General features: G+C 35.0%; 2 protein-coding genes across 2 annotated transcripts in view; one reads left to right on the forward strand and one right to left on the reverse strand.

Annotated features, from left to right (window-relative positions):
* Window positions 1-16,724, forward strand: part of LOC127867216 (uncharacterized) — a 317,672-nt gene that overhangs the window by 240,229 nt on the left and 60,719 nt on the right. The gene's annotated exons all lie outside the window — the stretch shown is intronic.
* LOC127869763 (putative chitinase 1) lies at window positions 406-10,037 on the reverse strand. The gene is made up of 8 exons (XM_052412422.1): window positions 9,908-10,037; window positions 7,551-7,728; window positions 6,038-6,184; window positions 4,515-4,626; window positions 4,064-4,191; window positions 1,789-1,891; window positions 869-910; window positions 406-519 (listed from the first exon to the last, which is right to left on the reverse strand). Exons 1-8 carry the CDS (start codon window positions 10,020-10,022, stop codon window positions 406-408), a joined length of 939 nt encoding a protein of 312 aa, XP_052268382.1. The 5' UTR covers window positions 10,023-10,037.

The raw sequence follows: 16,724 nt of genomic DNA on the forward strand, positions 1-16,724 counted from the left end.
ATGAGTATTAATTATGTCAAGGACCTACACATGCAAATACTTTGAGTGAACGGCCTTTCATGTGCAATTATGATTATATGAATTAAAACTTGAATCGATAGTAGATTTATATTGACCTTTCTCAACCAATACGATAACAATAAAATGACAAGCAGAACTTGATATAATTAAGTAGAAGTGACAATACGGTCCTGTTTTTCTTATTCCTTTTATTTTAATGCCAGTAATACAATTGCAGTTTTCACACAACACTTACACATTATCAGCTGAGTTCCATACACCATTAAATATTTTGCCCCCTAAAACCAAGAACACGTTAGTATGGTGGGGCCTCGGGCGGATCAGTTAACAGTTTGTTGGTAACTAGCTCCAGCTCGTGTGGTTTCTGCAGCGCAAAATCCAACTTTACGTCTTATTAACAGCACTGCACACTGCTTGGATGGCTGTCATTCTGTTGAAGCCAGTGTCTACAAGGGCAGTGAACATCACCCGGAGTAGCAGGAAATCCTCTTCACTCGACTTTTACGGGGAGCAGCGGGTACTACAATCCTTCTCGCGACATTCTTCCATCAGCTCTGTATACCTCAAAGCATTTATTTCCCTCACGTTGGACTTTTAATTCTACCACACTGATTTCTTTGCATGGGGTGACGAAAAAAACAATGTGTGGGCGCAGGTTTGTTGGGACGATATCAATAGATTAGCGGTGCTGCCTATTAAGAGCAAAACATTTACATATGTTTTTTATTGTTACCTGATAGTAAGGCATGTCGTGACCTTCACTGCTGGGTGCACCCACGGTGTTGTTGTTGGGGTCAACCAGGGTAAAGGATCGCCCGTAGAGCGGCAAACCCCATTAGCAGCTTACTCTTAGCGCCCCTTCTGACACCCACAACTTAACAAAGCGATCCTATAAGCAGAGAAGTAAAGCCTATAATTCACACAGCATTGGAATGTAACATTGTGTTGATGGATTAAAGTAAAATGTGTTTTTATACATAATATTTGTCAGGAAACTTTAATAAAATATATATTTACGTTTTCTTTATATTCACTGCGAAAGAAGTCAATTAACTACATCAATATCATGCAGTGCTACATATTGGTATGGGTTGTATCAACCGTAGTCCAACCATTGCATCCACTATTTACATTATTTCCTGAGAGTGTAATAGGATGAAATGTATATTGCAACTTTATTTGCACTATCTCAAATTGACAGAGAGAGCCAACCTAGCGCCTATCAATCTTACGTTTACAAATAACACTTATATTTAATCATTCAACCCCTGACGCTATCCCCATCACACATTAACCATAACTTATCAGCCTTTTTACCTCTTGCCCCGTAACCGAAACCTAACATATAAACATTCACTCTCACAATAACTCTTACCTCTTACCATAGCAACCTTATCATTGCCTTAAGCCTTCAACCCATTACCCTCTTAACCTATAACCCTGCGAATCACCAACCAACATCCACGAAGAGATTTGACTGCTTCCGGGCATTTTAATTCCATTTTATTGTTGTTAACCAGAGAATGATGATGGACTCAAATAGTAAATGTATTCTAATATTTATGGTGTATGTAAGTTATGTTCTATTCGCGTTGAAATTTTAACAGCAACGCATATACAAAGTCCAATTATGTAAGAAAAAGCACTGATTTTCATAAAAACTATTATAAGCCATAAATCATTCCAGATCTTTTGTGACTTAACTTGTGAATACAGTGCCTACGTTTTACATGCAGAGCAAGTAACCGCAGCGAGTAGTTAGCTTACCACGCTTAAGTCGAAGTCGCTGTAGAGGGCGCTGTGGACGTTGACGGTGTTCTCCCACTCGCCGTGAAAGTCGTACATCATCAGGTTAATCAGGTCGGAATACCTGAGGATCAGGGGGACACTATTTCTGAGGTTCAGGGGGCAATATTTCTTGGCTGATCACCAACTTACAATGGAATAATAGTAATGCCATCTCGTGTTCCACATATGCAATATTTTTGTTTTGTATTTTGTATAACAGTTATTGGCATCTTCACAAAAAGCTGTGATTATAAATGAACTATGCGTATGACGCACCAGCTAGTTACTGAAATAAAGGAAGATATTTGAGAGAAAAAAGGGACAATCAAGGAATGTAAGACCTAGAGCTAAGAACATAATAAAGTAACGAACATTGATAAGAAAACAAAATATATTTATATTGTAATGCGATACAGTATACCTGGCGAAATAAATAATTAATAAAGATCACTGGAATAGAAAGCAACATTTAAAAAAAATAGTCAAACGTGTGTATATGTTTAAACTAACAAACAGTATAATGATTGTAGATGCATTTAGTTCTTATTATGCCCCCTTCGAAGAAGAGGGGGGTATATTGTTTTGCACATGTCGGTCGGTCGGTCCGTCGGTCCGTCGGTCGGTCGGTCGGTTCGTCGGTCCGTCAACCGAATGGTTTCCGGATGATAACTCAAGAACGCTTACGCCTAGGATCATAAAACTTCATAGGTAAATTGATCATGACTCGCAGATGACCCCTTTTGATTTTCAGGTCACTAGGTCAAAGTCAAGGTCACGGTGACTAGAACCAGTAAAATGGTTTCCGGATGATAACTCAAGAACGCTTACGCCTAGGATAATAAAACTTCATAGGTACATTGATCATGACTCGCGTATGACCCCTATTGATTTTCAGGTCACTAGGTCAAAGGTCAAGGTCACGGTGATTTGACACAGTAAAATGGTTTCGGGATGATAACTCAAGAAAGCTTACGCTTAGAATCATGAAACTTCATAGGTACATTGATCATGATTGGCATATGACCTCTATTGATTTTCAGGTCACTAGGTCAAAAGTCAAGGTCACGGTGACTCGACACAGTAAAATGGTTTCCGGATGATAACTCAAGAAAGCTTACGCCTAGGATCATGGAACTTCAAAGGTACATTGATCATGACTGGCAGATGACCCCTATTGATTTTCAGGTCACTAAGTCAAAGATCAAGGTCAGAGTGACCATAAACGTATTCACACAATGGCTGCCACTACAACTGACAGCCCATATGGGGGGCATGCATGTTTACAAACAGCTCTTGTTCTATAAAAGTTTTCGGTTATTATCTAATAAACTTAAGAAAATATCCGAAACGTTTACACAATGGCTTTTAAGTTAAAGTATTTTAAGCTGATCAAAACGAATATTAACAAACATACACTAGGTGAATGCAACAATTTTCCAATTTTTAGTGAAGAATATTTATCCCACTTGTACAGCGAATTCGGTTGATTAAAGCCCCGTTTATTAATTATCTGCTATAAACCAAGGCACGAAATGTCGTATTTTTTTCGACAAAATGACGTCATAAATCCAGCGAAATTATCCAGTTTAAACTATTGTGTTTAAATAAAAAGGTTTACTGAATAGAAAGTGGGATAAATAGATAATAGATTAGTGTTGATTGTAGATCAGGTTTATCATGCTGGGCACGAAAACGAAAAAGCAGTCGCCAAGCTCGTGCTCTTTTGTTTTCTAAGCCTCGAATGATAAACCTGATCTATAATCAACACTAACCAATTATTCTCTCTATATATATAATATAAGATTTTTCAGGAAAGGTGACGTACGATTATTATGCAATGTGGAGATTAAATTGTCGTACCACTACGGCTATTATTAATAGAAGTATCTCATCATGAATAATTTTAAATTGCGTGAAAGAAGAGTTTGCAATAAAACAAATGTAAAGTGCAAAATAGAAAGGATCATAATAGCTTAAGAAATATCAAGAGTTTGTCAACATTAACGTAAAGATATGAAAACCTGACTACATATCAGCTTATGGCGTCCTTAAAGACATATATTATTTTACATATTTTTCAATGTGGTTTCAGAAAAAAGATCTCTAATCTTACTTTGGTGATGCCGTCCTATATTATTATATCATATCTTTCAAATATAATTTCACGTCACGTTGGTGGATGACGGCGTTTTGTGATATCTAACTGTGATTTTCCTGTCGCATTGTCGGATGACGTCATTGTGTGATATCTTACTGTGCTATTCCCGTCACGTTGTAGGCTGTCGTAACGAGCTCCTCGGTGACTCCAACTGCACACGTAAGAAGGAGTCGGTCTCGACCTTTCTGCACTTCCGGATCGCTTTCGAATGCCTCACGCACGGTCTAATATTGCATTAGCTGACATTGTAATATCATGGTATGGTTTTACAGTACCTTATAAAGGGTACATCTAAACACTATATGTTTATTTAACAATGTTTGTAATACAAGACCTTTCCCTAATCATGTTTCAATATTAGTCTGAAATATTATCCATTCATCGAACTTTAGTGTAGAGTTGCTCAACATTTATGAAGCAGAGTATGATTTATTTTTGAGTATATGTGAAATGTAATTTATCTTCAAACAATATATAGAGAAGGGTTTGAGCTACGCCTTTACATACAAACTTCTCCGGTCAGTCTGTATTCCCACACATCCCATACCTTGAGTAGTTGGACAAAACGTTGCTTCTCTTCAGGTTTTCCGCCTCTATATTCAACACCAGGGTATTCCCAGTCAAGGTCAAGGCCATCGAAGTTATGTGTTCGCAAGAACCTGTAAAACCACGGCATCTCGTTAAACCATAACACGGTGGTTTTTGTGTTATTTTACAACATGCTAAAATTATATGGTGTTTTCACGATCTAATAACTAGGCAATAGCAGGGTGCAGGATCAACGGAGTTCACAGGGGTTTACATAAGGGCTGGACAGAATGTAAACACATCGGTAAGAACTTTATTTTTGCATATAACTTTAATGCACTAGTTGAATTCGTAAGTAATTTAAAAAAAAGTTATTTGAAGAAAAGCACCACATACCGGTGTGTTTACATCCATTAATGTTCAATAGTAAACCACACTAAGTCACGTGATGTACCCAGGTTATTGGCGATTAACGAATTATAAAAGAAACTTGACACTTTGAAATGCAACCAGAACTAAATATTTGGTTAAACAACGAACATACATGTTTTTTTTCATTAAAAAAAAAAATTCAATTGCTAACGTAACAAGTATTACTTCTTCGTAAACGTCTATCGTAGTTTATAATGCCAAATAAAATGAATAAATAAATACACAAATAAAAGCACTATTATGTGTGTGCAGAAATACTAGGGGCTTGGTACTTTGAAGACGACAATTGCTGTGACTGTACGTTCTGTTCCACAACAACACGTTTACAAAGGTTGGAATGAAAATAACAGCATTTTATGGAATACCGTTAGTGCCATCGTGGTTGGACATTAAAATCCAGAGGGCGACAATGCGATAGTGCGATCGAACAATGGCAACAATGCGATAGTACGATGGCGACAATGCAGCAAATCGTACTGTCGCCATCGTATCATCGCATTGTCGCCATCGTACTATCGCATTGTCGCCATCGTATTGGCGCACTGTCGTCATCGAATTATCGCACTATCGCATTGTCGCCATCGTACTATCGCACTGTCGCCATCGTATTGTCGCTCTGTCGTAATTTATTAACGCACTATCGTATTGTCGCCATCGTTCTATACACTGTCGCCATCGAATTGTCGCACTGTCGCCATCGTACTATCGCATTGTCGCCATCGTACTATTGCGTTGTCGCACTGTCGCCATCGTACTATCGCATTGTCGCCATCGTACTATTGCGTTGTCGCACTGTCGCAATCGTACTAACGCATTGTTGCCATCGTACTATCGCTTTGTCGCCATCGTACTATCGCATTGTCGCCCTCTGGATTTTAATGTGTAACCACGATGGCCCTAACGGTATTCCGTAACATTTTGTTTGCATAATAAACGTCCTTGCAAATAGGGACGTAAGGTAAATTCAGAAAATCAAATTGAATAGACATTCGATTACAGCTTTTATTGAAAACAAAACATTGATTTACTTGTATTAAGAATAAGTAATGTTACTAACTTCAGCAATTATTGCAAATTGGTACATCGATAACTTCACATGTGCTTGCTTACGTTACGGCGTTTCCAGCAAACTGGTTCATCAAGTCCTGCGAGGATACAAGCTTGATGAAGGCTTCAGTTCCCATGGCCCAACCTCCCACCGAAGCGATGGTTTTCAGACCCCTATTCCTCTTCTTGAGGTTGTTGAATTGTGTCATACTGGTAAGAGAAGATCAATACTCGTTTCAACAAATATAGATCTGGAGCCCAGAGCGGATTATAAGCTGCTCGACCACTCTTTATAATGCCCTTCAACATTTTTTCTATGTGCAAATTGTTCTATTAAATTTGAAAAGAACATGTTATCAGCAACATTGAGGCTTATTATTTTAAATAATACTTTTTAAAGATAAAGATAGAATACATTAGCACGTTATACATACATGAGTTCTATAAATTTTTTTAACGGACTTGATAACATACTATCAAAACTTAAATAAATTAAAGTAACTGCTCACAATTGGTCTATCTTTGTAATACAACTATTTCAGCTGCGCATGTGATTTTTCTTGAATGTTTCTCTAGTATAAATCAATACCTAGTATATCTAAGGGTATTGTTTCATCAGTGTACTTGAACATCATCAAACGTCATACATGATTACCACAGTGGTCACAAACGAACATTCCACGGTCTTCTTTGATAGTGGTCACATCAAATGTTTACTAAGACAGTGCCTGCAGTCGATCCCGTGTTTCACTTTACATGAGTGACTATTAAATTATGAAAACAAGGCTTTTGGCAATACTAAACGCAATACAGTCCCTTAGTTGGTTTGAAACCGATGTCATTGAAAAATGAAACCCCTTATCTATGCGCTTGCCATGTGTTATACACAAATCCAATGTCCAGTTTTGCACGACATTATTAAGATTTGTTAATATAATTTTTCAGACGATTAATCGCTGGTGAAAAATGTTTTCCTCATTACCGTCACTTGTATATTTACTTCATTAAATTCTGTGTTTATCAGAACTCAATTGACATTTTGAGCTCTTTCGTTTCATTTGTTGATGTGCAGACAAACGGGGTCTGTAGAGGAAGGAACTGACAGATAGAAAAAAGACAATCATATAGTAAAATGTGCATGACATATTTCATGATACTAGTAATATCTTAGTCAATGTTGAGTAATTGCCCCGTTTAATTATGATGTTAATAAGATTGACCTGACCGTCGACTTGCTGCGAAACCGAAATGTTTTGCTAGATTTAACTTGGTCATTTATAAGTATAGCTCGTTTTGTCCAAGAATACACGCGGAACTCTTTAACCAAATGCAGGGTTTAATTATATGATATGTACTTTTCTTGTAATTTTAGTTTTTGAGTAAAACATGTTATGTTTTTCCACTCTAGTTTTACTAATATTGACCTGACCTTTGGCTTCGGCTAACAAATAGGGGTCAGACATAATCCTCAAATAAGTTTCATAAGTTTTCCATGTTGTATCTAATTTTCTTTGGAATTCCTTGAGAAATCGCTGGATGACATTGGCTATATTATATAATAAGAAACATTTCATACAGGGTATCTGGATGCGGTGGGTCCGGTGTTGGTATAATCCTGGTGGCAGTATCGTCCAGGTCCAGAAAGGAATAGGACAGGTGCGAGCACAGAGAGGGGTTGATGTCTCCAGGGCGGAGTGCGTTCGGGGCGTGACGATTGGACGCCCACGATCCGTAGTAGCAAAATCGGTAAAATTCTGGAGGCAACCGTAAGTGTTATTATGATGAAAAATAATACAGCATTAGTTACTTAAAGCGAGAAAGACCGTAATGAGTGATTGAAGCTACAAAGCAATTTTCCTTACGATGGCGACAATGCGATAGTGCATATCCCTTATAGTAAATACAAATACTAAAAAACTGATTAGAATCTTATCTTAATTGCCTTTTACAGGGAAGTATCTTTGGTATAAAGATGCATATGCGGAATCTAAAAAATATGACTATTTGGTGGATGATTTTTGAACTGTATATATGGACTAAACCATCAGAGTACACCGATAAGGGTATTAGCTTTTTTTGCTTATTTTCCAACTGCTTATGGTGTAAATAAACAAATGCTATTCAGTAAGTATAGTAAGTTGTGCCTCAAGGACCAATAGTTACATAATAAATCGCAATAAATATTAAAATAAACAATATCTTTTATATGTTGATTTTTTTTCTTAAATTGAGATATATTTTATTCTTAAAACGTTTTAGTTTTCATCCATGGAATAAATGTTTAAGCACAAAAGGACGTCAGGCCCAAGAATAAAAAGATAGGAGTATATATTGTAGAATAAAGTCTACATAAACTTAGTAAACAGTATCGATATAGTGTGTGAAAAAAACAAAAATCAGCACTGTAGGATTTGCAATTTATGTAACGATATTAAAGAAAATGTGTCATGTTGACTCACTGAAAACAAATACAGTTAATCTTTATTACAAACAGATACTTTACAACAATTTATATTTCAATATTTATCAAAATCATAGACGCTGTGTACACTTCACGTCTTAACCACTGTTGCTTTAATACACATATGAATATTCAAATGGCAATTTGAATTAAAAGGATCTTCGTTGTAAAGGTTTTCATTTTTTAATTGCGATGCTATGATTTTGAAGTTTATGTACACTTCAGTGTTCTGTGTCTACTACTGAACTGAGTTTGAGGTTTGATATGCCTTAAAAACGGTTACTATTTCAAGTGGTGACACGTCTATTCATTTTCCTGATTTGTCTTGGCTAATGAAAGTTATATATATATATATATATATAGCTTTTATTAAATTTAATATTTATATGAATACTTACGTGTTTGCAAATTTGATTTGATGATAGAATCTATTTCAATACATATAACTGTTTTTGTTCGAGATACATTTTATTATTGAGTTATAAGTAATATTTTCGTTTGAAACTGTTGACTGAATATACTATTATTTGATACAGGCGACATTTATTCTTCTTATTGCTGGACTCCAACAGGTATTATTTTACAACTGTTTTATTTTGCTTAAAGGCTCTATAAAGGTCATAAATCCAATTATTATGCATATCAACTGGTCTAATTTTTACCTAATTTCAATTACTTTTGCATAAAAACTGCTAATAACACAGTTTAGGTACAGCGTTGTCAAGAATTATGGGAGATAAACCCGTTTCATAATTGGAAGAAATGTTTACATTTTTGCATCTAACGTGATGTGTAGCCTCAGAGCGTTGACATATGCTAAAAATAGCCGAAAGAAAATTCAATTTTATTTCTACTTTAACAACTTTTTACCAGCAGAAAGTAACTTATCAGATCACTACAAACGTTTTAACCATTTAGAAAATACCCACTTTGTGAGTGATGACGGAAAACGTTCAAAGTCGTCGTTATATTTTTGGTGACCTGAGTCACTTTCACTTTCTCTTTCGCGAGTAAACAGCAATGTAAATAAACTGATTGTTTGTAAACACAATTGACTTGGAGGACACTTTATTTTGAGCTCAAAACAAGTTGTATTGCTCATTTTTTATTATTATGTCCAATAGCATATATATATTGTTTTTTGATAACCTTTATAAATAAAATATGAAAAAAATATTTTAAAATGTGTAAATAATTACGTATATTCACCTTTATAGAGCCTTTAAATGCATACTTATAGCTTGCGTTATTTTTATGATGAAGTTTTTTGTTTTTATAATAACTATTTTGGTAAACAAAACACCAGTTGTTTCTTTCTAAAAGTATGTTTGTGTTATGTTTATGTAGTATATTGTGTGAACGGTTTAAGAAAAAGGGAAAATTTAAGAAAACATAACTACTATTGTTTAAGTAAAGAGAACTTTATAGAAAATGTTACTTATTAAACAAATATAATTCAAATAAATAAATACCTGTTAAAACGCAAGGTAACACCAATAGAACACAGCCAATGAGTCTTATAACGCCCATTTTTAAATGTGTGGTTTTAGCAATCTTCGTTGTGTGAAGGTGACCTTTTCGGAACATTATGCTATCATTTAAAGATACTCCACACTTGCAATAAAAGTTGTAGTAAGGTAGCTATGACACAATTTGGACATCTCAAGTCAAACGAACTATGTACAATCTCACAACTGGGCCACTTATTATTGTAATAATTAATTGTGATTTGATAGATGCTTATTTGTGTCGCGTTCTGAGAAAAGTGGGCTTAATGCATGTGCGTACAGTGTAGTCCCAGATTAGCCTGTGTAGTCCGCACAGGCTAATCAGGGACGACACTTTTCGCTTTTATGGTATTTTTAGTTTTAAGGAAGTCCCTCCTTACCGAAAATCAAGTTTAGGCGGAATGTGTCGTCCCTGATTAGCCCGTGTGGACTGCACACACTGATCTGGGATAACACTTTACGCACATGCATTAAGCCCAGTTTTCTCAGAACAAGGCTCATTTGTTTTCAAAATCAAATCGTTCATTTCAATTGTTCATACGTATTCTTTTATGGAATGCCAATGCACACCGTGCTGTGGGATAAATAAATTTGTACTCTATACACTTTGAATTTTATCAGTTCATAATTATGTTCTGTTCGCCGTTCGCAAGATATCTTGTTGGCATTCTTATCTAATGAGAACTTGTGTTGACCTTATTTTTACAACCCTCCTTAACTTCAATGTATGTTGGTGTGTTTAAATGATTTAATAATGGTCATTAAATGTAAAATCTAAATACAACGTTTTAATGTCATTAAACAAGCTTGACATTGAAAAGCTATTTAGTAGATCACACTTAATAATGAATTGTAACGACTGTGGCTTTGTTTCCAAGTTCCTTTATATTATTGTACATGCTTTTAAGTCTGCAAAAACATTATTATACAATAAAGTTCATAGGATCAACGAAAGGGATTCAATCTGATCCGCAGTACCATGGCGCTAAGACTGTACACTACACTATAAGCACATATAAAATCATACTCAAGATATTTGCGGTATTTCCGATGATTCGGCTCGTTGTTTACATACCCGATTCAATCGATTGATATTTTAAGCTCATACTACATGGTAACAAGTTAACAAATTGTATTTAATAATCAATGTTTTCAAGTTTCTGAACTTTCAATAGTCAAGTTGTTCGACGAATAATTAATACAAATAAAATAGAAGTCTGTATTTGTTGCTTGCATCACAACGCTTGACTTTGTCGGATTATATTAACATGCTGTGTTATATTTAAGTCTTCGGTCGAGTTATAAATACTTAATACATATAATGTGTACTTAGCATTCAAAGAAGGAAAATAATAATGACAACTTAGATGTTTCGTTGGTATATATGAGAAGAAAACAATGGGAGTTATGAAACTATAATGTTGATGAGGTCTGGATATAAGCCCTCTTTAATAGCCCTCTTATGTGTTAATACAAACACATTTAGTAGGGTAAAAATCCTTATTCCAAGAAGTTTTATTTTCACAGGGGAAATAACTGTAAATATTAGGTCCTTTTTTGAATTCTCAAGACGTGCATCTTTATAATAACGTACTCATCACGTTATTAAATCAATAAAAGTAAGTGTGATTACCGGAGTGCTTTAACATTTCGAAATTAACAAATGTTTATAAATGCTCTTTTTAATATGAAAATTTGTCGTATAGTATACTGTTCAACTTAATAAGATCTTCAAATACGGATTCAAAATAATATTCATTTAAGCCAGATAATATTGTCGACAATTCGATTGTTTAACGAACTGACGTTACGCGATTTTTCAATCGTGATATATCGATGCTCTCCTGAATTCCCTTTAAGATAGATCTCGTGTCTATTGTGGAGCCAAATTGGCCTGATGCACCCATCGTGTGATCCGCCTGTGTTTTGGCCTGATGCAGCCATCGTGTGATCCGCCTGTGTTATAGTTCTTCATACGACTCGCGTTGTGCTGTCACAAAACTGTATGTCAATACTTTGCTTAAGAGCACGTGCAATATTTTTATGAGCATTCCGACCAATATTCAAATTTACTTAATGTTCAAACATTATTTCAAGACATAATTATCTGAAATTACAAATGATTTTATTGTGTTTATAAACATGGACCAAACCAAATAATTTAAAGTGAAGCTGGATTATATACATTTAGCGATCTTAAAATAAATATGTGTTCATAACTCATACCTTATTCAACTCATGACTCGATTACAACAACACTGTCAGTGAGAAACTCCAGTTCATAAACAATTGAGTGTAACAAATCTGGATAAAACATACTTATTTCAGTTTCATACAGCCATTATGTATGATATTCATGAACTGAAATAAAAGGAATAATAATTGATTTTCATCATATGGGCAGTGACAATTTTATACCGTTTTCAGCTTGTAGGCTTTTGTTTTACAATCCTACATGAAACATTAAGATTTCCATAAATGACTTTACAAATTGACACATGTATGTCTTATAATGTATATCGTGTTGATCAAAGATCAATCAATGTTGGTTAATTGATCTCTAATTTTTATTTATGCGTTGAACATAGCAGTCAAAAAGTACTTACACGATACAATTATGATAGCAAAAATAACTATCACAAGAGTATTTCAATAGTAAGAAACTATCAATATTTATAATTGCAATATTTTTTTTTACGTGCTACATAATCAAATATTGGTATTTTACTGCATCATACTCGATCCAAATGTTATCGATGTAAAAATAGTTATTTGAGTTAAATGTCAATCATCTACTGAAAAGTGCATCTTAATTAAAACAATTAATGTATTCATTAATACAGAATAAGTTAAAATGATAAACTGAATATTTTTTCCGTATTTAAAGAATGGGTTTGAATAAGGGAGAGGAAACGGCGAAATACTTTTTTTTATATAAACTAAGAGCAATTACTCTGGAGAGCCCAGTGCGAACATGCTGGAAGTATTGCCTCCATTTTATGTCAACAAACCTTGCAGATTCGATGAAAACTGTACAAGTTGCAGAGCGGAAACGGGTTCGCATTAATCTTTTTACCAAGGGAAATAACTCTGAAGTGACTGATGCGAAGTGGCTGGTTATCGAACTAAGCCTCCATATTATGACAACGCACATTACCAGAAAGTGTGTAGAACATTCGATTGAAAACTGTATCTGTAGCAGAGCGAACACACAATGATGTGTCACATGCCATCCATCTGTCCGCCCGCGCATACGCCCATACGCCCTATCGTCAAGGGTGTTCCCACAATACGTTCCGTCACACGATAGGCGCATAACAAGATCGCGAAGGCGTAGTGGATATGGTGTCCACGTAGCGATCAGAAGGTCCCGGATTTCTACCAGTTAAATGAATTCGAGAATGCCTCAATAATCCATAAACGTTTGACGCAATCGAGCTTAAATTGATAAGTTCAAAGAAATAATTATATTTGATATTATTAAAATAAGCATTCTTCACAATTTAAACATTGTATACAATATTTATTTTTCCTGTTTCCAAATGCCTTTACACAGTTGGCTTTTAGTGAAGTATTTCAAACGCATTATATAATATGAAACTTTTGTATGATTATATTCGATGTGAATACATCACTTTCTACAACAATGACTTCGCCCATGAGAGACTTGATAACAATCGTGTCAAAACTTTCTTACAGCTTAAATCGTCTTGTTTCGCTATTTAGTAATGTAACAATAAATGGAATTCGAAGGTTATATTCGATGTGAATGAAGCACTTACTGGATCTCGACAGCTTGACAAGGCAAAACAGGCATACTGATGATACTGATATTTTTAGTTATCAATTTAAGTCACATTTTGCTTTATACATTTTGTTCGAGCATTTTGCGACTTATTGAAAGGCTATGATACCCGAAATCAACATGTCATATGGGATTGGCATATCACCAAGCTGTCCTGAAATACAAAATTGATTACAAACTCTTTACTCAAATTACTGGTTTGTATGAATTCTTTCTTCTTTCTATTTCAGTAGTTGCTATCATTATAGTCCAAATAATTAGACGTAATTTACCGTTTAGTCCATGTGTATCGACCTCATATTTATAGGAGTAGATATTTATTATGTTAAAGGGGCCTTTTCACAGATTTTGGCATGTTTTGAAGTTAGTCATTAAATGCTTTATATTGATAAATGTAAACATTGGATCTTAAAAGCTCCAGTAAAAAATCCAGAATAAAATTCTAAAAAAAAGTATCCCGCAGCAGGGCTCGAACCAGTGACCCCCTTAGTCCTGGAGTAAAAACGCATTAGCCTGCTCGACTATTCTGCCAAGTATAAATGGTTGACGTATTTATACCTAATATAAGCAATCTTCGTAGTTTCACAAAATTAAACAACAACAACATAATTCTCCAAATTATTCAATTGTTTCGCGTTGCAACGCTTTATAATTTTTCAAATCGTTAAAAGATGCATAATAATGGCTATATTAGACCATGGTAAATGTTCAGTAATACTGTTTCCTAAAAATAACATGACTAAAACGAAAATTTGCGAATCCGATACAACGTTTTTCAATTTTGTCAATTTACCAAAACGTGGAAGATCCCTTTTAAGTTAAATGAAATGTATCCAAGTAAAAGAGACATTAAGGCGATTGTGGCCAGTTTAGATCCAGACCAGCCTGCAGTTGTTTGAAAGTTGTTTGCTTAAGAGCGGTTTTCTGACAATGACAAATAGTTTAATTGTATACTGATTAGACTGCCCTTTTCCTGTGACCTGGCTAATTAAATTCAGAAGCCTGGTAACAGTTTAACGATAATGTAACCAATGTGTCAGACCAGGGCCTGGATTTTGAAATCTACGACATGCATGGTCAGAAGATGTAATTTAAGATTATACATTTTTTCAAACACATACAAATGTGAACATGTATCTGTAACTAATGTAGATGTTATAAATAGTAAAATGCACTAAGTCAGAAGGCATTTGACTTCGGCTGGTGCCTTGGCACACCAGGTGTTTCGTTTGCAATAGTTTGATGAACTCACTACTTGGATTTGAAGTTACATTATTAACAGTATATCAAACTGTATAGTGTATTATTATGCCCCACTTCGATGAAGAGAGGGTATATTGTTTTGCACATGTCGGTCTGTATGTCCGTATGTCCGTCCACCAGATGGTTTCCGGATGATAACTCAAGAATGCTTAGGCCTAGGATCATGAAACTTCATAGGTACATTGATCATGACTCGCAGATGACCCCTATTGATTTTGAGATCACTAGATTAAAAGGGCAAGGTCACGGTGACCCGAAATAGTAAAATGGTTTCCGGATGATAACTCAAGAACGCTTATGCATAGGATCATAAAACTTCATAGCTTCATTGATCATGACTCGCAGATTACCACTATTGATTTTCAGGTCACTAGGTCAAAGGTCATGGTCACAGTGACCCGAAATAGGAAAATGGTTTCCAGATGATAACTCAAGAACGCTTATGCCTAGGATCATGAAACTTCATAGATACATTAATCATGACTCGCAGATGACCCCTAATGATTTTCAGGTCACTATGTCAAAGGTCAAGGTCACGGTGACCCGAAATAGTAAAATGGTTTCCGGATGATAACTCAAGAACGCGTATGCCTAGAATCATGAAACGTCATAGGTACATTGATCAAGACTCGCAGATGACCCCTATTGATTTTCAGGTCACTTGGTCAAAGGTCAAGGTCACAGTGCCAAAAACGTATTCACACAATGACTGACACTACAACTGACAGCCCATTTGGGGGACATTCATGTTTTACAAACAGCCCTTGTTTCAAAAATGTCTTCTTGTAATATACTTATACAGTTATATTGATATTTACAAAATTGATGCATATGAATGATAGACTTTACTGAAATCATTTAAATGATACTGAAATAATGACAGTGAATTAAAACTGATAATTATTTAATATATTTTGCTTGATACAATCATGTACATCTATACCAAATGAGATCATACTGTAACTTCAGTGATGAATTTCAGTGAATTATATTAAATCCAAAATATAAGTAACTCCTATATCTCTCCCGCAGTGCGCACACCTAATCATCCTGCTGTGCACCTATCCAGATCCAGATAAAAAATATGATACGTAATTATATGGATGATTTTCCCTCTGTTGTATCAATGTATTGTTTTACTTCTTTAATCAGCGTGTTTAATTATATACAAACATAGCTCCAGGGTTAGTGCTTCAGGCAATGAATATTTCATATCCTGATCTATTTTTCTAATGGATATTTTAACTAGTTCCTACATTCAATACAGTCAAATATATGTTAAGTAGTATCTGTACACATTGGTAGATTAAATTTGTACATCAAATATTATTTTTTAGTGTTAAAAAGATATAGTTCAAATGTTCATACTAGATTAATTTAGAACCTTAGTCATGTCACGGAGATCTAGAGTCCGTGGTCATGTGGTAATTAAACATTTTTAAATATAACCACTTTTATATGGAGTCCTGACCAGATCTCAAATGCATATCCCTTTTCTCTGTCACCCTGGTCATCTCCTATCAAAATGGCAAATTATATGCAGAACAGTTCATTATACACAATGGTTGAATGAAAAAATTGACATCCTTTTCACATGGCAATTTCACTTTGACAGTCATGGAAAAAGAGCCTGCACAACACAGATCAAAAATACTTTTTATTTGTGGATCATCCCATATCTTGAAACTCTATGTGCATTAATATCTCAAGTCT

The sequence above is a fragment of the Dreissena polymorpha genome, chromosome 2 (assembly GCF_020536995.1).
Source record: "Dreissena polymorpha isolate Duluth1 chromosome 2, UMN_Dpol_1.0, whole genome shotgun sequence".
In the NCBI taxonomy this organism is placed as follows: Eukaryota; Metazoa; Mollusca; class Bivalvia; order Myida; family Dreissenidae; genus Dreissena; species Dreissena polymorpha.